This window comes from Sorghum bicolor, chromosome 1 (genome assembly GCF_000003195.3).
Source record: "Sorghum bicolor cultivar BTx623 chromosome 1, Sorghum_bicolor_NCBIv3, whole genome shotgun sequence".
NCBI lineage: Eukaryota > Viridiplantae > Streptophyta > Magnoliopsida > Poales > Poaceae > Sorghum > Sorghum bicolor.
In genome coordinates this window covers 20759294-20782196 of record NC_012870.2, presented here as the reverse complement: position 1 = coordinate 20782196, position 22903 = coordinate 20759294, and the positions used below count along the sequence as shown (strand labels likewise).

General features: G+C 39.8%; 2 protein-coding genes across 2 annotated transcripts; both read left to right on the top strand.

Moving 5' to 3' along the window:
- LOC8067427 (uncharacterized protein At1g03900) lies at window positions 4772-7788 on the top strand. Its single transcript, XM_021451293.1, has 4 exons — window positions 4772-4942; window positions 5025-5566; window positions 6681-6962; window positions 7362-7788. The coding sequence occupies exons 2-4, from the start codon at window positions 5063-5065 to the stop codon at window positions 7428-7430; spliced, it is 855 nt and encodes a 284-aa protein (XP_021306968.1). The 5' UTR covers window positions 4772-4942; window positions 5025-5062; the 3' UTR covers window positions 7431-7788.
- Window positions 7928-12039, top strand: LOC8067426 (serine/threonine-protein kinase tricorner). The gene is made up of 13 exons (XM_021451292.1): window positions 7928-8628; window positions 9053-9227; window positions 9325-9408; window positions 9494-9735; window positions 9813-10038; window positions 10177-10256; window positions 10348-10432; window positions 10594-10725; window positions 10815-10928; window positions 11020-11067; window positions 11145-11229; window positions 11406-11459; window positions 11549-12039. Exons 1-13 carry the CDS (start codon window positions 8426-8428, stop codon window positions 11671-11673), a joined length of 1653 nt encoding a protein of 550 aa, XP_021306967.1. The 5' UTR covers window positions 7928-8425; the 3' UTR covers window positions 11674-12039.

Here is a 22903-nt window from a genome sequence, read left to right as displayed (position 1 = left end):
ATGGAGGTGAAGGACGACGCGGAGGGGCACCGGAGAAGAGCGGAGCTCGGGTGTGAGAGAGGGAGAGAAAGAGAGACACTCGGGGTGAGAGAGGGAGACAAATGAGAAGAGATGGCCGTTCGGCCGACTAAGTAGGGCGCGGGTGCACCCCGCCATGATGCGCGGCGGGGTTGCAACCCGCCATGATCGGTGGCGGGGTCCCCGTACCCCGCCATGGCCGGTGGCGGGGTCCACGTCAGCCGGCCCCGCCCACCCGGGCGCCACGTGGCACTTCAACCCTGCCACCATGCATGGCGGGGTGCAGTGTTTTTGTCCCGCCATGCATGGTGGCGGGGCCAAACGGCCTAGTTTTGAAAATTTTTTCGAAACCGTGTCAAAATTGAAAATTGTTTCATTTTTGGGCTAAAAATAAAAAAAAATCACCGGGACGCGGTAGCTGGTGCGGCAAGTCCTATGCGGCGTTCCCCGTTGGGGTGCCGTGCCCCACTAATGCGGTAGTTTGCGGGATTTTCGCAGATCCACTACGTTGATCAGTGGACACAGCAGTCCACGATCTTTCAAGGGCAGTTAGGACACTCACAATGTAAGACTCTATCATAAAATCTAATATAATTAATTATATATTATTTATAGTATTTTGCTAATGTGGCAGCATATTTATTGAAGAAAGAGGTAGAAAAAATAAGACTCCAAGTTTTATTTAGACTCTAAGTCCACATTGTTTGAGATAATTAATAACTTTAGACTCCATGATAGAGTCTGCATTGTGAGTGCCCTAAGTCTAAAGTTATTTATTACCACGAACAATGTGTACTTGGAGTCTAAATAAGACTTGGAGTCTTATTTTTTCTACCTATTTCTTCAATAAATATGCTGCCACATCAGCAAAATACCATAAATAATATGTAATTAAGTGTCTTAGACTCTGTGATAGAGTCTTGCATTGTGAGTTCCCTTAGGCCACATGAATTTCATGGGGATAAAATTCCTCTTTCATCTAATGAAACTCCTTCATTTAATGACCCTGCCAAGTCAGCAATTTTTCTTATGTAGCACCCTATTTATTGTGCATGACACTCTCATGAAACATACATTGAGACTAGCCTTATAATGCTATAATGCAGACTTTATCATACTCCATCTGTCTCTGGAAACTTTAACTCCTAGAATTCATATCAGTCAAACTTGTTTAATTTTGACCAACTTTATAGAAAAGAGCATCAATATCTATAACATAAAAAAGTATCTTATGAACATATATTCAATGATAAATCTAATGGTATTAATTTGGTACTATAAATCTTAGTATTTTTTTATAAATTTGGTCAAAGTTTTAAAAGTTTGACTTAGGACCAATGTTTTCTGATCGGCTTATCGTTTCTATCGGTCTGGTACCGATCAAGACGATTAATCGACGATCAGGACGATTAATCGACCTCTGATCGAACTAATCGTCCATATAATCGTCTAGCATATAGTAGCACTATATATCATATATGTATATAGTTGTAGACTTGCAGTTGTAGTAGGGAAGAGGGAGGAGGAAGCAGCAGGCAGCGGGGGACTGCTTGGATTGGAACTGGAAGGGAGGGAGGAGACTCAGCAGCTCAGCAGATGCACGAGCAGCAAGCTCAGCAGCTAAAGGCTGGAGTTGGGAGTGTAGGACTGAGGAGAGAGTGGGGGTGAGGTATATAAGAGAAACCCTAATGAGCTTAGCCCAAATAAATGTAGCCCAGGCCAAAAGCAGCAAATCTGCCAATTAGCTCTGATCGGTCAAGAGATCTGATCAGACGATTAATCGCGATTAATCGACGATTAATCGGACGATCAGGTTTCTGATCGCTCTGATCGAATCAAAGGTCCTGATTGAGTGCTAAGTACCGATAAGGACGATTAATCGCGATTAATCGTGATTAATCGGACGATCAGAAAACATTGCTTAGGACAACTCTAGAAGTTGCAGCTTTCAGAGACAGAGGAAGTAGAATCTAAAGTTATTTATTACCTCGAACAATATGGACTTAGAGTCTAAATAAAACTTGGAGTCTTACTTTTTCTATCTCTTTCTTCAATAAATATGTTGCCACATCAACAAAATACCATAAATAATATGTAATTAATTGTCTTGGACTCTGTGATAGAGTTTTGCATTGTGAGTACCCCGCATCAAATTTGCGTTTAGACTGCACTGTTTAGAGATAATAATTTTGTAGGGCGGGCCGGCGGGTTATGTTAATAAGCCGCCCTGCTTGCATTCCTATAATCTCAATAACATTTGGTTTCACGATACTATAACATTAGTTTTATTATTTTTACATATACTAGCAAAACTATATTTTTCATTACTATTCACCGCCAGAAATCTTATCTTTATCGAGTGCTAAATTATTTGCCAACTAAAATATTTCGGGCACTCGCAAGGCTCTTTGCTGAGTTAAAAAAACACTCAACAAACTTTGTTGAGTATTTTTTTTGCACTCGGCAAATAACTGCTTTACCGATTTTTGCACTTGGCAAAGAGCTGCTTCAAAGTACATTTTAAAACAGTAAATTAATTCAAATAAAAAAGTTTTTTACTACAAAGTTGTATAACTATAACTTTTGTTTTGGCCATTTTTCATTCAACAAAGCGATGTTTACAAAATTTACATCTCTCATAAGTTTTATAAAACTACAAGAGAGATATATAAAATTTGTGAACAATGTTAGAACCACCATATTGGATGAGATCAAAATAAACTTTGCAGATCCTGAGAAGTTATAGAATTTTTTAGTTCGCAACTTTTTTTATTTGAGTTCATCTTGTCATGCAAAACTACACTTGAATTTCAACAATTTAAAATTCAAATTTTTTAAATGACCTCGGATGAAAAATAACTAAAATAAAAATTATAGTAGATCTCAAAAAGTTATGAAACTTTGTAGTTCATTTTTATCGAGTGTGGCACTCGACAAAGCTTTTGCTAGGTGCATTTGGGGCTTTGCCGAGTGTCTTCGGCACTGAGCAAACCAGACAAATTTGGTAGTGATTATTTTATCCAACAACACAAGATTAAGGAAAGTAGGTGTCCCTTCACTTTGATCTACTAACGAGAAAATCAACAAAGTTTCCAAAACCAAAGTCAAAGGTGCAAGTGAAATCTCAACAACATAAGGAGGTGGGTTGAAGGTACATGTGTGTGTGCCCATTATATTATGATCTTGGTAGGCAAATAAAGGAATGTTGTAATAATTTGTTGACAAACTTGACGGTCTATTTAAATATCTTGTATAACTTCATGTTAAAGGTTTGTTTTCCTATTGAATTCAAGATAAATACATACTACTCTCTCCAGTCCATTTTATCTGGCGCACACGCATATCAAGATTCAAACTTTAAAAACTTTGACCATTAATTAGACTAATAATTATTAACTATTATAAGACAAGCTTTATATAATCAGATTTGTAAGGAATTATACTATCCAATGGTTATAAGTTTATAAGCATAAATAATATAATATAAAGTAAATGAATGGTCAAAATGCAATCTAGGAGACCGTGTCATTCTAATGTGCGCCAGATAAAATGGACCGGAGGGATATATATATATATATATATATATCAATAAAATAAATATATGCAGCTCCAACCTAGCAAATTAATTGTTACTGGTTGATGAAAGCTTACTAAAACTATCATATTTGAAGGAAATCTCTACAAATTATTATGGATATATATTCTCTAAAAAATGATTTTTGGACTTGTATGAATAAATCATTTCTCTATGCATTAAAGGGGATTGAGAGGACTAAACCAATTTCTCTCTCAAACCCCTTGAAGAAATAGATGCATCTAAACTAGTTCTAGTTGTTATATCTCTCCCTTATGTTGGGATACTCCAACTCAATTGGTTGGTGTGGTGTATACATGGCCATGTAGCCCGCGGCTCAGTGGCCCGACCCATGGCCTGGCCCGATGGCCACTAGGCCCAGACCGCCAAGGCCCGAGGAACCACGTCGTGCCTAGACAGGCACCTAGGTACATGGCAAGGTACGGGCATGGTCCATTCCAATGGTCAGTCCAGTAGCAGTCTAAATGAACTGTTAGTGTAGTTGTGATATATATATATATATATATATATATATATATATAACATTTGGTGAAAATATTGATGAAAATGAGTTGTTATCGACTTGATAGGTCGTGAGGCGGCACGACACGACATGCTGGACGGGCCGGCATGACACGAAAACTGACCCATGGGTTGTGCCTTGGGCCAAAGGCTAAGCACGAAGCTAGTAGAGGCATGACCCGATAGACTCGACGATCCATAACAGCCCGACGACCTGTGACACAACACGACTCGACATCGGGCTGTGTCGGCCCAGCACGGCTCGTTGGATATATATAGTCTCGTGTGATCTTGGTCATAAAAAAAGAACTCTGCTACGAGATGCACAAATGCCATGTTTGTAAGGCCTCTCCTAGGTAAAAAGTTTGTGGGTACTGTAACACTTTCGTTTGTATTTGGTAATTATTGACTAACCATGGACTTGTTAGGATCAAAAGATTCGTTTCTCAAATTACAACAAATTGTGAAATGAGTTATTTTTTATCTATATTTAATGCTCCATGTATGTGCCATAAGATTTGTTATGACGAAAAATCTTAAAAAGTTTTTGGATTTCAGTATAAATAAACAAGGCCTAAATAAAAAACCGCATGCAAAAGAAAAAAAAACTTGTAGCAAAAATCAACCCAAGAGGAAGGACCAAATCGTAAAACGTGACATTCTGATTTGTGCATTCCTCCTCCCCCCACCTTCCACCCTTCGATCCCACGTCTTCTCCTCAACCTTTTTTCTCCTCTCCTCGAGAACCCCAATCCAAACCTCCCAACCGCCAAAAATCCTACGAAAATATAGCACAGAAATATCATCTTGGCTCAGATCGTGCTCGAGGTGATCCAGATCTCTACTGGTTCATTTCCCTCTTGTCGTGACCTGATCCCGTTACCCATTACCTGTTCTTGGATTGCATCAGTGAGGAAGCCGTGAGTTTTGAGGGGACAACGCGGGATCATGGCGTCGTCACTGGCCGAGGAGGAGGAGGCCTTCGAGCACACGCTGCTGGTGGTGCGCGAGGTGTCAGTGTACAAGATCCCGCCCCGCACCACCAGCGGCGGCTACAAGTGCGGCGAGTGGCTGCAGTCGGACAAGATCTGGTCGGGCCGCCTCCGCGTGGTGTCCTGCGGTGACCGCTGCGAGATCCGGCTCGAGGACCCGGCCACGGGGGAGCTCTTCGCCGCCTGCTTTGTGCTGCCGGGGCAGCGGGAGAGCGCCGTCGAGACCGTGCTCGACTCCTCCCGCTACTTCGTGCTCCGCATCGAGGACGGCAGGGGGAAGCACGCCTTCGTCGGGCTCGGCTTTAACGAGCGCAACGAGGCGTTCGACTTTAACGTCGCCCTCTCCGACCACGAGAAGTACGTCAAGAGGGAGCAGGAGAAGGAGACCGCCGGCGCTGGCGGCGAGGAGACTGGCGGTGGCGAGATTGATATACATCCGGCCGTCAATCGCCGACTCAAGGTGAGCTGAAAGCACTTGTTCTCTCTCTCTCTCTCTCTCTCTCTCTCTCTCTCTCTCTCTCTCTCTCTCTCTCTCTCTTTTATTGTTTGACTAATTCCTTTTGTTATTGCTTCCTCTGAATGGTAGAATGTTCTGTACTTTAGAGAATGAGCTAGGAAGTTTTGTTGTTTATCTTTGTTAAAACTAGCAATCTATGCAAGTAGACTAGTAGAAAATGATAATGTGTAGCTGGCCACGATCAGCTAACTTCGTGAACTGACTCAAAAGGAATTATAGAGAAATTGCCTGATAATCCAATATGCCATTTGCTGAAATAGTTTTTCTGATTTGCATAACAAATAGACCAAGGCTGGTTTTCAAATCATGTAAAAAGTGATACTACCATACGTGTTGCATAACCATGTATCAAGAATTCTAAAGCTGATCACCGATTCAGAACACAAGCTTGTAGCTTACTGACTTGTTCTTAGCAGATTAGGCATCAAGATGACTAGATGATACTGACGTCCAAGCAAAATAACAAATTTTAGTCAGTTGATTGGGCTTATAGATGACCTTGTTCTGTATTTCTGCTATTGGTTTGTCTGAACTCTGAAGTAACACAATCAATTCATAGAAATATATCAAGCTTTCTCACAAATAATACTCTCTTAGACTTTTATCCAGGCAGTCAATTTGTTCCCATAACAATTTTCAGATAGGTGGATTTTTTTTTTAATCACTGGAACCAAATAATGAGCCTATTATTTCTGCAACTTTTGTTGGACCTGTTTGGTGTGACATGATTCATACAAATTGGTCCAGAAGGATCCTCAATTTGTTGAAAAGAAAAGAGTTATGACTTCTCAGCCTTCTGCATATGTGAACAAAGCCCATGTTATGTACGTTACGAGTTACTAGTTAATCAATCTGCCAATGTTGTGTGGTCATGCTCAACAAGAAAGTGAATATTGCACCTTTTGTAAATTTGTAGTTTGTGCTGTAAATTTCTCACATAGCATCATACTGGTTTACACAGGAGCACTGTCGTGTCCATGTCTTGTATCTGTCAGTGTGTTCATGTACATTATCTCTGGTACTTGCATGAACTTCAATGGTGTTCATTTTGTTTTAGGAGGGTGAAACCATTAGGATAACTGTAAAAAACAAGCCATCAACTGGAAGTGGTATGCTTTCAGCTGCTGGTTTATCTGGAGGGACCACAGCAAAACCGAAGACAAGCATGCTTCTTGCACCACCTCCAGGTGCAGCTGGGAAGCTTCGATCTCCTCTTCCGCCTCCACCTAACGACCCTGCAGCTGCAAGGATGAATTCTGGACATACTGCAGGAATCAGGGCTCCAAAAGAACCCACGAAGAGAAATAATGATCCTTTTTCAGATCTTTCTGCTATAAAGGTGAGGCTTTCTATTTGGTGCCTTACAATTTAGAGTATTGCTGTCTAGAATGGAGCACTACTAACATCACATGGAGCTGTCCCATGCACATACTAGCCAATTTCGTAAACTGATAATAAGACAAGATTTAAGCTACACTACGCATGTTAAAGCAATCCTCTGTGCTTAAACAAGTAAAAAAGAAGCTGTTCATTTGGATCTGGTCAATCTTGTCACCTCTATTCTAGGTGCCCCTAGTCAAATGAAACTAATAAGTCTATAACAAATAAAAAGAATGTCTGATATTCTTCATTCAGTTGGATAAGTATACATAAAAACTTAGAATGGCCATCTAAATTAAATTTTGGAGGCCTTTGTTTTATGGTTATTTTATTTACTCACCATGTATTTGATACGCAGCAAAATCTACCTTCATCGGCTGAACCCGGACAAACAAAGAGCACAGGAGCTGGATGGGCAGCATTCTAATGATGGATGCATGATCTATTGTTTGTTTATCTGAAGAAGGGGAATGGGTAGCTGAAGTACTGAACAAGACTTTGATCTGGCCTGCGAAATTGAATGGTTAAAAATGACTGATCAGCGTTCCAGTTCCAGTTGTCAACCGAGAAATAAAACATTTTCCAGAGTTGTGTTACCCATCTCGCCACATGAATGGATGTTCAGAATATCTGGATATAGATACAGCTCCCTTCTTGATTATCTTATTCGTGCTATGTTTCACAAACCAATACCAGAATCATACTGACCTCGATGTGTATGTTCCGGCGAAAGATTGAAAATACTGTTACAAGTGCGGCAAAAGAATGTTTGCAGTATTCAGTCAGTTTTCTCAAGTTTCAATTTATCGTTAGGCATACGTCATTCCATTCAAAGTATAGCTGCCGTGACAACTACTACTTGTTGATTGCAGTTTCAGATTAAGACGTGTTCGTCAGACTAATCATGCCGTCCTGGGTTCTGATCCAAATCATTCTAGAATTTCCACGAACTATGCCCTAATAACTCCCAAAAGAATTTGGAAATACTAGCCATTCCTATGATAAAGCGATTACCAATTATAGCCTAGCCTCACAGGTTTTGAAATTTGCTGGTCTCTTATGTCTCAACCAAAACCACTCGTTCTACGGAGCATTTTTAGCATATCCCTGTTTGTAGCCATTGACCCCGCTTCTCTTCCACCACCTTTCTCGAGTTGCCTAAAAATTTAATGACTATATTTCGCCGCTCTATGCCTGAATTCCAGATCGAAATTTCCCCTTTACTTTGGAGCACCGCACAACAAAATTCTAATGATCTCTTTTATTTCTTGGGCTGTTCACTTGTAGATAGATCACACTAAATTTGTACTTCAATTTAAGATTGCTTTCCGGATGCAGTTTCTATATGGACAATTGTGTATAGGCTTATAGAATTAGTTGGGATCGTGGTGCCGCAATTGTTTCCCTCTTCTCTTGCCCGTAATGGATTCAGCGAGGAGCTGGTTCACCAAGCTCCAAACGCGGGAGAAATCCATTGGAAAGAAGAAGGAATTGCCTCCCAATGGCAAGGAATCCGGCGATGATGCGCCATCGAGTGCAACCAAGCAGAGGGTTGCGGCGGCCAAGCAGTACATTGAGAAACACTACAAGGAGCAAATGAAGCAAGTGCAGGACAGGAAAGAAAGGTAAGGATCCGTGCAGTTATTCATTCGCCTGTGCAATGTAGTTTGATCTGTTAATTTATTTCTGCGCCCATAATCAATGTAGCTCTGTCTCCTGGGGCAATGTGATTTTGACTGTCAATGAGTACATTCTAATTTGTTTCTGCACTCATATATGCAGCGGGTGCACTTGAATCAATTGTCACACCACCTCCAGAATGACTAACAAACATAAACTGTTCCAAAGATAACCTTGACAAGAGTTTCTAGAATCGTTTGTTGTTAAATTCCATCCTGAAAGAATAATGCATGATGTGTATTAGGGTAATTGTCTTTCCACAAGCTGCTTCGTGTGATGAAATTGATATGTTCGATATGATTATATATCTTTCCCAAAAGAATTTATCACTACCGATGATTTCTCATCTTTTGCATTGTTGTCATGTAGACGGTGTAGTCTAGAAAAGAAATTAGCAGACGCTGATGTGTCCGAAGAGGAGGTTCACAACATCCTGAAGCAGTTTGAGAAGAAAGAGACGGAGTACATGCGCTTGCAAAGGCATAAAATGAGCGTCGAGGATTTTGACTTGCTAACGATGATAGGCAAGGGAGCATTTGGTGAGGTAAAGCTACATTACATGCGAATAATCGATCATTCTGTATCCAATTCTCTCTATTTTTATAAAATCGTTTTTGCTTGGCACAATGGTTTTCTTCTAGGTCAGAGTCTGCAGAGAGAAGACCACAGGAAATGTCTATGCGATGAAGAAGCTTAAAAAGTCTGAAATGCTTCGTCGAGGTCAGGTAGAGCTATTTCTATCAAAGGTCTGAATTCATCTTTGTATCCACTGTTCCTTTTTCTGACTGCTTTGTTTGGTTTGTTTCACAGGTTGAGCATGTTAGAGCTGAAAGGAATCTTCTTGCAGAAGTGGATCACCACTGCATTGTCAAACTATATTGCTCATTCCAGGACAGTGAGTACCTGTACCTGATCATGGAATACCTCCCAGGAGGCGACATGATGACGCTTCTCATGAGGAAAGACACATTGACTGAAGATGAGGCCAGGTTCTACGTTGGTGAGACGGTTCTTGCGATTGAAGCGATCCACAGGCACAACTACATCCACAGGTATGCAGAGAGTGCGATCGTGTTCAGTACCGCTGCTGATGTGTTGTTTATGATGAGTTCAGTACCTGAACCTGCAGAGATATCAAGCCTGATAACCTGCTACTGGATAAGTATGGTCACTTGAGATTGTCAGATTTTGGATTGTGTAAGCCGTTAGACTATTCCAACTTCCCAGACCTGAACGAAAAGGACGTTACGCCTACGAAATCATCGTCGGTGCATGGGGATGGGAAGCAGCAGTCGATGCCAAAGCGCTCACAGCAAGAACAGTTGGAGCACTGGCAGAAGAATAGAAGAACTTTGGTCAGTAACTAACACAATGCCATCATCGGTTGTGACTCCATTATGTTTTACAATTTATATGTCATAATCTATTTGGTAATACCTTCTTTATAACTTGTACTTCCAAGTTTTGACAAGTGATTAGTTAAATGATTGCAGGCTTACTCAACTGTTGGAACACCAGACTACATCGCTCCAGAAGTTCTTCTGAAGAAGGGCTATGGGATGGAATGTGATTGGTAAGCAATAAGCATCTCTTCCAGTACTGCTTGCACCATTGATCTTATTATTGAGTTTGAGTTTAAATAAAAACAAATTTCATGTTTCCAGGTGGTCCCTTGGTGCGATTATGTACGAAATGCTAGTGGGTTATCCTCCATTTTATTCAGATGAGCCTATGACAACCTGTAGAAAGGTAACACATTTTAAGCTTTTAGCATGGATACCTTCAGGGTCTTTCCGAGTTTCCGGTGATTGGAGCATGCTCATCTTCCAATTCAACTGTTTCTAGGTTCAGTCGTCTCTATTTTATTCCAGTGTCCTTTATTTAGATCATGCCTATATGTGCAAAAACAGATAGTAAATTGGAGAACACATTTGAAATTTCCTGAAGAAGCGAGGCTAACAGCAGATGCGAAAGATCTCATAAGTAAACTACTTTGTAATGTCGACCAACGCCTCGGGACAAAAGGCGCAGAAGAAATAAAGGTTGTTATGTGTTTGTTAAGTATGGCAACACACCCCCAAACAGATGCTACTGAACTTTTGCTCATAGTACTTTGTATGTGTAACATTAGGGGCACCCCTGGTTCAGTGGATTAGAATGGGATAAGCTATATGAAATAGAAGCTGCGTATCTGCCTCAAGTCACAGACGAGTTGGACACTCAGAACTTTGAGAAATTTGAAGAGGTAACTGTTGTTGTTTATAAAGAAACGTGCTTTTTGGTTCTCACTCACCGGAATTATTAGATTTGAATATATTTGTGTGGTGTTTTCGCAGTCCTCAGATAGTGTTCAGTGTTCAGCAAAGACGGGCCCTTGGAGAAAGGTAATTATACCTTAACATAATTTAAATTGCTGCACTGCATCTTTAAATTTTATTTTCGTTTATGTGTTTTCCTCCAGATGCTTTCTTCAAAGGATCTGAATTTTGTGGGTTACACCTACAAGAACTTTGAACTTGTGAACGATCACGATGTCCCCGGCATGGGTACAGTACTTATTTCCAGCTTCAGTTCTGTGCATATGAGTAGTACTATAAATGAATTTAGGTGACAAGCCACACAAAAAAAGTTGGAGGATCTGGCAGGATAACCAAGTCTTCATTCATTCAGACCATGCAGTTATTGTGTTTTTCAACTGATACACCTTGCGCCTCCTGCACAGCTGAGCTGAAGAAGAAGGAGAAGGCAAAGCGACCAAGCGTCAAATATCTCTTCGGTATACATATGAGCCCATGCATGCATCCGCTGAAATCCTTTATCATTTTATATATATATATATATGGTTACATTGAGTTGTACACGCAGATTCACCTCAAGGAGAGGGAGAGGAGGCGCATCAGCCTGAAGACGAAACAGCCTCCGCCGAAGGAAGCGCCCGGAAACCAGCAGAGCCTGAACTGACCAGAAGCCTCAGCTCGCCATCCACATGAAACTAACGCCGCTTCTCCAACAACGCCTATCATGACATGTCTGTCACCAGACACCAGTTGGTGAGAGCGAGAGCTAGGCGTCGTCGTTCGTGCACAGTGCACACAAGTGAGACGACGGAAGCCCCCATGCAGGCATGCATGGCCGTGAGTGCTTCGATTCGTCGGTAGAGTTCGCCGGTGGTTACCTACCTTACCTGCCAAGAAGAAAGAAACTAAAGGGGAAGCGTGGTGTATGTATTCTTTGTTCATTCACGAGCGACTAGCTAGCGATCGTGCTGGAAATAATTGTGTCCGTGGAAGAATGTGCTATATCAATGTACGCACTGATATTAATTGACGAAACGGAACTCGCAAGTCGCAAGTGCATTTTTACCTTCAGCCGGCGTACGGTGAAACTCGTCCGTTTCGCTGGCTGACTGCCACCTCCGTTCCCCGGCTGCTCCTTCCGGGTGTTCGGAGGCACCGGCAAACGCCTGGAGCCAGTGGCGGAGCCATGATTTTACGGCTGGGTATGATTTTACGGCTGGGTATTCCACATATAAAAAATTTTCAATACATATGTGCAATAGTAATTAGAGATAAAATTAATACAAAATTGATTCTGATGCACACCTTAAGTAGTACATATAATTTTTTTAAAATATATGCTAGATAAAATATTTGTTTATCTTGGTAACAAGGCACTAGGCAAAGTGAGCCTAGTATCGCCTCTGGTAATAATCAAAGTATATATAAATTCTTTATCTATGTTACAAGAACACAATACAACATTTCTTTAAAAAAATCAGAACGCAACAAAAAAAAGAAAAACAAAACCTTCAATATATATATATATATATATATATATATATATATATATATATATATATATATATATATATATATATATATACACCCTAGGTGTAGAATACTATTCTACACCAAAGTGTTATACTGAACAAATTTCAGTATTGTTTCAGTACCCGTGTTTCGGTATTATTCAGTATTTCGCGGTCCTGGATGTACGACTGGATGATACTGAACGTTGTTGAGTATTGCTCAGTATTTTTTCTGCTCAATTTTGACTTGCGGTGTAGAATAGTATTCTACACCTAGGGTGTAGAATAGCACTTATATATACACCTAGGGTGTAAAATAGTATGAGAAAGACCATATATGAGAAAGGCGTTGAGGGGGAGCCATATATGAGAAAGCCTACAAAGACCATTGAACCGCCGCCGCAACCGCTTCAGGAATGCTGTCGGTGGGGTTTCTTTCTATGAGTTCATGGGCTGCCGCTACTAGTTGTTCTACTATAGGTTTAGAGCAACTTCAAGAGTTTAACTATTCTTGTTGTTTATGTTATTTCAAAACTTGTATAGCAAAAAGTAGACTCTAACTAATATGCTATCTAATTTTCTAGAATAGGAAGTTGGCTTTTCCTTGATTTTCGGTGGTTATATATAGAATTTGTAAAATAACAAGATTGTTGTAGATCTCTTCTTTTTTTAGAAATTTCTATTCGACAAAATAGCCAAACAATAGAATTTTACAATTAATTTTAGCCAAACTATTGGAGTTGCTCTTATGGGCTACATATTTGCAACATTCAACAAACTAACATATATGCTGATTATATATATATATATATATATATATATATATATATATATATATATATATATATATATATATATATATATATATATATATATATATATATTTGTGTTTGTCATAAAAATTATGGGTATTCCATGAATATAGAGGCATACCCCTGGCGCCGCCCATGCCTGGGAGCGCGCCGGAGCCCGGCCAGCTCGTGGAACCCAACCCCGGCCGGTACGGTCGTCAGCGCCGAGGGCGTGGACAACCGTGCCGTGTCTGCCGCGGACCGCCGGAATCCACGCGCCGGCGCGACAAGGTGGGAGTCCCCTTTACCACACCGCCGGACCGCGCGCACCTTTGGACGCGGACAGGGACAGGAGCCACCGTCCAACGATTCCCGCGCATGGTTCCCTTCCTGCGTGACGGGTTCCAGCCTTCTAGGTAGGTATGTCTTCTTTCTATTTTTCTTTTGTTTTTCTTTTTGTTTTATTTTCTTTCCTTCTTATTTTTTTCTTTTTAGTTTTCTTTTCTTTTCCTCTTCCACTCGTTGTTATTTAATTTTCTTTTTTCTCTTTTTATTTTCTTTGTATATTTTTTATTTAATTTGTTTTCTTTTTTTTTCTTATTTCCTATATATTAGTTTCTCTTTTTTGTTTTATAATCTTTTTTCTTTTCCTATCTTTTTTTCTTTTCCTATTCTTTTTATCTTTATGTTTCTTTTTTTTCTTAATGTTTTCTATATATATTTTCTTTCTCCTTGTTTTGTTTACCCTAGTTAATTGTTTTGTTTTTCATATTTACTTTTTCATTTTTTTTATTTTCATGACATGCTATGTTTACTTTTTAGTTTCTTTTTTTTCTTCTTTCTGCTCGCACATGTAATGTTCTATTTTTTATATTTTCTTTTTTTCTTTTCTAATTATGTTTTTATTCAATTCATGTTTTCCTTTTTTTGTCTTTTCTTTTTCCTTTTTGTGGTTCATTTATTTTTTTTGTTTTTTGTTTTATTTTTTATGTGTTTATTGTTATTATTATATTTTTATATCTTCTACCTTTTTTATTTCTTATTTCTTTTATTTTTTTATATTATCTTTTACGATGTTCTATATTGTTTTTCATGTTCACGTAGTGATGTTTTTTTATGTTTATGTCTTACGCATGCGATGTTCTGTGATGTTTTTTTTGGTTCACGTGATATACATGTAATGTTCTAAATATATGATGTTATCATATTATACATGTGATGTTTTATATTAGTTTTTGTGATGTTCACACAATGTATTGTAATGTTCTATGATATATTTAGTGATGTTTATAAGTAATATATATGTGATGTTCTATAATATATTTAATGGTGTTCTATGATGTATTTAGTGATGTTCACATAATATATACGATGTTCTATAATGTATTTAGTGATGTTCACTTAGTACACATATGATGTTCTATGATTATTCAATAACGTTCACGTAATATATATGTGATGTTCTAAATAGATTTAATAGTGTTCTATGGTGTATTTAATAATGTTCACTTACTACACAAGTGATGTTCCGTAGTATATTTCACGATGTTCTTTCAATTTTTCTTTTACATGTTTTATTTTATTTTTCTTATGTTTTTCTCTAGATCTTATTATTTATACATACGCCATTTATTTATTTATTTATTTATTTATTTATTTATTTATTTGTATGTATATCATATTACAAATTTCACAAATCTAAAACTAGAACACTATTCTTTTAAACTGAGATTTTTTTATGAAGATGAAACATTATTATTCAATTTTTCTGTTACATGTTTTATTTTATTTTTCTTATGTTTTGCTCTAGATCTTATTATTTATACATACGCCATTTATTTATTTATTTATTTATTTATTTATTTTTATGTATATCATATTACAAATTTCACAAATCTAAAACTAGAACACTATTCTTTTAAACTGAGATTTTTTTATGAAGATGAAACATTATTATGTGAACCTAAAATATTGTCTTTACTCAATAAAAGAAAATGTTCTATCTTTATAAAATAAATGTTCGTTAATTAAATTTTATCTAAATATATCCATGTGAGATCTTGTTTTGAAGTATTTGCTCCGAGAAATCTAATGGTGTAATCAGAATTTTATTTTAATATTTGGTTCATGAGTAATGACTTTTTTTGAATTCGTTAAAATTTATTAGCACACATAGGTGAGTAGGTCTCATACGATGGGAAAGTCATCTGCCTGCGCGTTTGAGTGGAGGTTACGTAAGTTACATATGTGGGCGCGAAAAATAAGCGGGAAAAAGTATCGGCACGAAGTTATGGTCCAATGGACGGACGGGAAGAGCCCCGGCACTATAGATTTTCAAATGGGCCAAGCACGATGGGCCGGCACTGGCACGGTCCGAAAAAAGCACGACACTAACACGGCACGGGCACGAAGTTTATAGTGCCAGTGCCAGCACGGGCACGACGTAGTGCCGTGCCTGGGCCGAAGGTCTGGCCCGACAGCACGGCACGGGCACGACACGATTAATAGGCCGGCACGATAGTGGCCCGATTATTTTTATTCGTTAGATTAATTTCTACTATTTCTTGCTGTTGGATTGACTTAGAACATTTCTAAGCTAGGTATAAAAGCAACTTTCTCTTATTCTTTTCACCCAGCCGTCGTTCTTTTTCCTCCCTGCTCCTCCCGTCCTGAACTCCCGATGCCGACTTCACGAGTGTCGACGCAGTCCACAGAAGCCTCTCGGAGGCTCGAATCCAAGGCCACTCTCCTCCCCCACTCATCTTCTTCTCAAGGCGAAGCCACGACGGCGGCGCTGCAGCGACGATGACAACGCGAGGAGTGGCTCGGCGGCGTGGAGACGACGAGGTGCGACTGAGGCGGCTGCGCATCCTCGTGCATGCGCGCGCGATGCAGGTCCATGGCTAAGGCGGTGGCGCGCCTCCATCAGCGTCTGCAGGCGGTGGCGGCACGACGGACCTGGGAGGCCCGACGGGCCTTCGGCACGACACGGCACGACCAAGTCTCCATAGGGCCGTGCCTGGGCCTATTTGGCACGGCGGCCCTATTTGGCACGGCACGGCTGGCACGACGGCCCGACAAGGCACGACACGATAGGGCCGGGCCGAATAGTGCCTAGGCCAGGTTAGGGCCGTGCCGCCCGTTTGGAAATCTATACCCGGCACTCGCGCATCTGCCGATCTGCGTGCAGCACAAGTGCGCTGTGCAGTGCGTGTGTCCACCGGTCCTGCGTTTGGAGATAAGGCCTTGTTAGTTCATTCAAAAATTAAAAACTTTTTAATATTTTCGTTAAATCGAATCTTGCCGCATATACATGAAGCACTAAATCTATACCTATAATACTAAAGAGGCAAAATTTCAGCCTCTTTTTTGGTCTGGATTTTTTTCGTCTGTCTATTTATTGGCTCAACGCCGTGTTCACTCAAGAGTTCATATGACCGACGCTCAGGAGTTCATATGACTGACGCTGTCTGAATATAAGCAGTCATCACTTCGCGAGCGGCTGGGCTATGTGGCCTTGTGGGCAGAATATACGGACCATATCAGAGGCATCGATTTGGTACAGCCCATTACAGATTTTGTTTGTGAATTTCGAGCCGAATCAGCCCATTACAGATTTTGTTTGTGAATTTCGAACCGAATCGTGTCCTGGCCTTTTTATGCTTCACCCTTTTTTATTCTTTTGCAACAAAAGAAAAAGTGTGTATATATATATACCCAATAATAATAATAATAATAATAATAATAATAATAATAATAATAATAATAATCTATACCTAATAATAAATTATGAAAATTTCAATTCACCACAAAATTCTGTTCACCAATATATCTGTATAGAACTATGATTCTTTATAATAATTTATATCTATATCTATATCTATATCTATATCTATAACTAATAATAAATTATAAAAATTTTAATTCACCACAAAATTCTGTTCACCAATATATCCGTATAGAATTATGATTCTTTATCTAATATTTAATTATAAAAATTTCACACCTGGTCTTAACGTAGAAGTCCTTTTTCAATTTAAAAGTCCGAATAAATTTCCTTTTACTAAACTCAGATCTGATGTATTATTTTTTCAAAGGCGAAGTCCAAGCCGACATATTCCAATTATTATATGCAAACCAATTAAATGATACGCAGATTCCTCTTGAACTCTTCATGTTTTTCCTCTTTAAATACCGTAATGCACGTGTACAGCGGTATTTCACCGGCCGACCTGGCTTCGACTTGCCTACTCTTCTTCTCTTTATAGGACACCCACATACGTGCCATATTCGAACTCAACTGAACACGCTTTGCCAAACTCTAACACAACGTGTCTTCCATTTTAGCTTCAAACAAATCTCATGTACTAGCTGGTCTATATATATCTATATCTATCCATAATATATAATTATGAAAATTTTAGTCTCCCCACTTTATTTCTGTCCGCCAGCATCAACTCAAGAATAATCGGCCTGTTGCTTCAACGTTGTGGAAGAGGAAAAAAAGAATATAAACTTTCTAGGGTTTTCAATGCAAAATCTTCTAACTATTGGTAATACACATCAGAGCACGTTGAGAATAGCGAAAGTACAGGGACCTAGATGCAAAGTGTTCGTTACTTTTATTCTTTAAATCGGCTAAAAATTGATAAATGCGTAGTAATTCATAGAAAAATCAAAAAATTATAGAACAAATTGTGTTCAGCTCCACATATGTAGATCCATGCAGTAAACAAAAAATATCACAAATTGTAGTATATTTTTTGGGTGGAGATGCTTGCCTATGTTTTTTAGTGTAAAATTAAAAATGTAGTTAGCTTGCTCTAATTATTATGAAAATTTTATGGTGGCCTATTTAATGTGATGCTTGATTTGTGGTAAAAGTTTTAGCATCATTCATGCTTATCTCACTAATTTACTAATTTACCTAGATTTATGCTTGCTAAATAGTTTACAATCAATTTAAGTATGTAAAAAAATGCTTCCACTACCTTTGCACGATGTGTTGTATGTCATATGAACACTTCATAAGCCCATGTGTTCACAACTACATACATTTAACTTATATATCATATTTTATAGGAATCATAATCTAAATAAAAAATAAAGCTAGCGACAAACTTCTCATGTTTTAGGCGGTGTTTAGAACCGCTCTGCTCCATGTTTTTCAGCTCCGCTCCATGTTTTTTCAGCCAAACAATTTTAGCTCCATGCACTCAGTTCGAGAAAAAATGGTGGAGTTGTGAGAGCACCTAAAGAGATACTCCACGAACTCCAGTTTTTTATAGAGCTGCTCCATGGTGGAGTTTGTGGAGCAGAGTTTGTAGAGTAGTACCAAACACCCCCTTAATATAATACTAAGGTATATTAAGAGGTAATATTAGAGTAAAATAAGGTTTGACTAATTTCTATTTTTGTTATTAAATAAATATGTTTCCAAGCTACATATTATTGTAAATATTAACTATCTAATACCATAGATGTCATGGTAAACAATAAAATAAATTATGAACTTTAAATTTTATAAAAATAATAAATAAAAATAGATATGTAATTCACTTTCTATGGTCATTTAATGTTTTTCTCCCGTTGCAACGCACGGGCATATTTGCTAGTATAGATAAAAAATAAAAACTATACACAGCACGAGATAAATCTTTTAAATCTTGTTACTCCATGATTGAATAATATCTGTCAAATAAAAACGAAAGTGCTACAGTCCCAAAAACCAAAAAATTATCAAAACTAAACAGGGCCTAATATTTTCCATACTCAGCGCGCGCCGGCTGATTGTTGTGTGGGCCGTGCCCGTACGTGCGTGCGTGCATCTACCCCGCCCCGATCACGTACCGCCGGACACACTGCCGCTCGTCGTGCCGCCTCGAGCGTTGAACCACCCAACTAGCACCTGAAGTTTCAGCCCTTGATCCACATGATCTACATCCATCGTGTCAACATCCCTGCGCCGTGGCCGAGCCGAGCTTCAGGTCGATAAAATAAAATCTCTAGCATCTTGTTGTAACTGAGTGTTTGTAGCTCCAAGAATCTATATTTTCTATCTATAAAGAGTCAAAATTTCAGTTTGCCAAATACTTTCTTCTGCCCCTAATCCTGTCCGGTTACGATCACCTCCTGTCCGTGTTCGGTTACGATCGCCTCCTCCCTCCAACGTTTCTAGAAGCGAAAAACAAAATAAAAAACATTCTAGAGTTTCTAATGCAAAATCTCATATTACTTACAATCGTTACGATGGAAGAGAGAAAAAATAAAAAATTTCTAAGATTCCCAATGTAAAATCTCCAATTTACTTTTCTTTTATTTTTTAAATCGGCTGAAAATTAATAAATACATAGTAGTTCATAGAAAAATCTAAAAATTATAAAACAAATTTTGTTCAGCTCCACATATGTAGATCCATGCAGTAAACAAAAAATATCACAAATTTTAGTACACTTTTTTTTGGAAATGCTTGCCTATGCTTTTTACTGTAAAATTAAAATTGTAGTTATCTTGCTTCAATTATTATAAAAATTTAATGGTAGCCTATTTAATGTGATGCTTGATTCATATTTCATAGCAATCCTAATCTAAATTAAAAAATAATGCCAGCATCAAACTTCTCATGTTTTAATATAATACTGAGGCATATTAAGAGGTAATATTAGAGTGAGATAAGATTTAACTATTTTCTATTTTTATTATTAAATAAATATGTCTTTAAGCTCCCATCTCCGTCCCCGGCCCCCACTCCTCCCATGGCTCCGCTCCCCGTCCCCGTCCACCCGCCAATCGCTCCCATCTCCGTCCCGCCGCCGCCACTTCCTCCGTCGGGGGTGGAGGCGAGGCCGACTACGAGGTCTCCAACGACCACCGTGCCGCGTGGGAGCGTCACGAGCAATCGGTGCAGGAGCTCCTCTAGCAGCGCCGCGCCTACGCCATGGCCGTGCGGGCCTGCCTCTGCCGCCTCGGCGAGCGTGAAATGGAGCGCCACGACCGCCTCCGAGCCCTCATGGTCCGGCTCGAGGCCGATGGCCAGGTCGACCGTCTCCTCCGCGTGCAGGAGGACGACCACGCTGCATGCACCGGCAAGGAGGAGCAGATCCAGTACCCCTTCTTCACCAAGGGCACGCAGGAGCTTCTCAAGGCGCGTGTCGACATTGCACAGTACTCGCTGCCCCGTGCCAAGGCCAGTATTGAGATGGCCAAGCGCTGCCACGAGGATTCCGATGAAGACCTATAGGTGGAGGCCGAACTCGTCGTGAAGCAAGCTGGGGAGTTTGTCCTGGAGTGTAGCGAGATTGGAGATGATCGCCCTCTCATCGGCTGTTCCTTCTCTTGTGATGCATCAATGCTGGCCATAAGGTACTTCCTCTTAATCATACGGAATTACATATGCTTTGTTCATGTATGTCTCAAACAAATGCTGTGATGAAAGGATGTTGAGAACTGTTACCTATTAGTTGTATTATTATGTGGCGGTTGTGGCTGTGGGCTTTTGTCACTAACTGCGCCGCTGGTTTTGCTTTGGATTGCACTAAGCGACAATAAAAGTGGACTGATCTGACGTGCTGTTTGATGGATTTGTTCCCTCATGTGATGCTTTTATGCTTTCTTTACGTAATATTCTTCCCCTTTTAATTTCTATACATATTTGTATATCATTTTTTACTCTTTTTTCTCCACTGTATATGAAGATTTCTGATTTTTTTTATGGGATGTGATTTTTTTCTATTTCTTCTCAAGGTGATTTCCGATATTAGTTTGGTAGTTTTGTTTGTTTTGGTGGGGTTATATTTATTTGATTCAAGGTTGGACTAAACTCATTTAAATTTTACAAAAAGTGTACAATTATCAAATAATAAATTCTATACCCCGTTGCAACGCACGGGCATGTTTTGCTAGTTCTTATAAATCTAAAACTAGAGATATACCAAGAGGATTTACATGAATTATTTATTTATAGTTAAAAATAAATACAATACTTAAATCACTCTATTTGATCAGTCTACATACAAACCACATATTCAATCTAGATCTTGGAGCAGGGATTCACGTTTGGATTTTTTTAAAAAAACTTTTTCATCACATCTTAGCCTTTGCACAACTGCTCTCTCTCTCTCTCTCTCTCTCTCTCTCTCTCTCTCTCTCTCTCTCTCTCTCTCTCCAGTTGTCTGGTGACTACCCTCTCCTCCCCTTACTTTGATAGCATGTCGTTACCTAATCTTAGTGCACCACATGTGACATAACCTTTAAGTTCAACCACACACACTTCTGAAAGCTCTAGTTCGGTTTTGGTGATTTGATGAAACATATTGCTCTAAGTGTTCATGAGATATGAAAGCACACTCCAAGCGGTGAGCAACACAGGTGATGATCATGATGGTGACGGTGGAACCAAAATGATCATGTGCTCGGGCTTGGAAAAGAAAGAGAAAAACAAAATGCTCAAGGCAAAGGTATAATTGGTTAGTAGCTTTTTTGGTTTGCACTCAAAACACCATAGAGGATGTGAGTGGTTTAGGATTGATAGCCGTACTATTAAGCAAAATTCGTATTGAAATGTGGTTGTCAAAGTGCCACTAGATGCTCTAACTCATTACATATGCATTAGGATCTAGTGAATGCGCTAACTCCTTTGAGAAAATATTTATAAAAATGCTAACACACTTGCACATAATGGTTTACGCTTGGTAGTGTTGGCACATTTACAAAGGGGTGGAGTTTGAGAGGTAGAGAAGGGTTTGGGATCCTCTCTCCCTCCTGCGGAGCTTGCGAGGTAGGATTCGGCGCCTTTATAAAAATAGAATGCATATTTTCTATTGCGTCGGAGCCTGAGTTGAAGAGGAGGCGAAGTCAAACCGTGTTTCTCGCTGAGGAACACTCGTCGGACGTTGAGGTCGATAGCGTCGAACACAGGACCTGCGTCCGACGCGTGTTGACAGTTATGCGCACTTCTGTGCAGTGTGTTAGCGCGTTCGACGGTTTTGCGCCGGACGCTGGCCAAGCACTGTTTAAGCATCTGGTGAGCAGTGACGTCAGTAGGGTCGCGAGTGAAGTTTCAGGCAGTGTGCATCAGACGCTAAGGCGCTTCTTATGGCATACCATCAGAGTGTCTGACGCATCTGATGCGTTCTCGAGGGTTTCTGGACCTCTTTGAGTAGCGTCCGGTATGAGGCTCAGCGTCCGTTGGATTTCGTCGAAGCGTCTGACGCCCTCTTTAACTACAGTGTCGACTGATTTTATGACCGTTAGAGATCGACATGCGAGATTCAAAAGCAGGACACGTGGCTGCCATCTGAGCGTCAGACATTGGGTGTCAGCGTGTGACGACTAACCATCTGCATGTCCGACGCCCCTGCTTTCTGTGCAGTGAGAGAGCCAATGACTCTATTTGTTTGGGGTGTCTATAAATAGTTGTTGGCCAGCTTGGACTCACTTTCTTGGCCATTTTCATTGACATAGCAACCTTGTGAGCCTAGCCAACTTTGGGGCGAAGGGCTCAGTAGGACAAGGTAGAGCGCTTGTCATACCTTGGCTCTGCCGCACAACCCCACCCTGAATCGCCTCAGGCAGCCATGGATGCAAAGTCGCTGCTTTGCTGGTGTTGAAGATGAACACAAC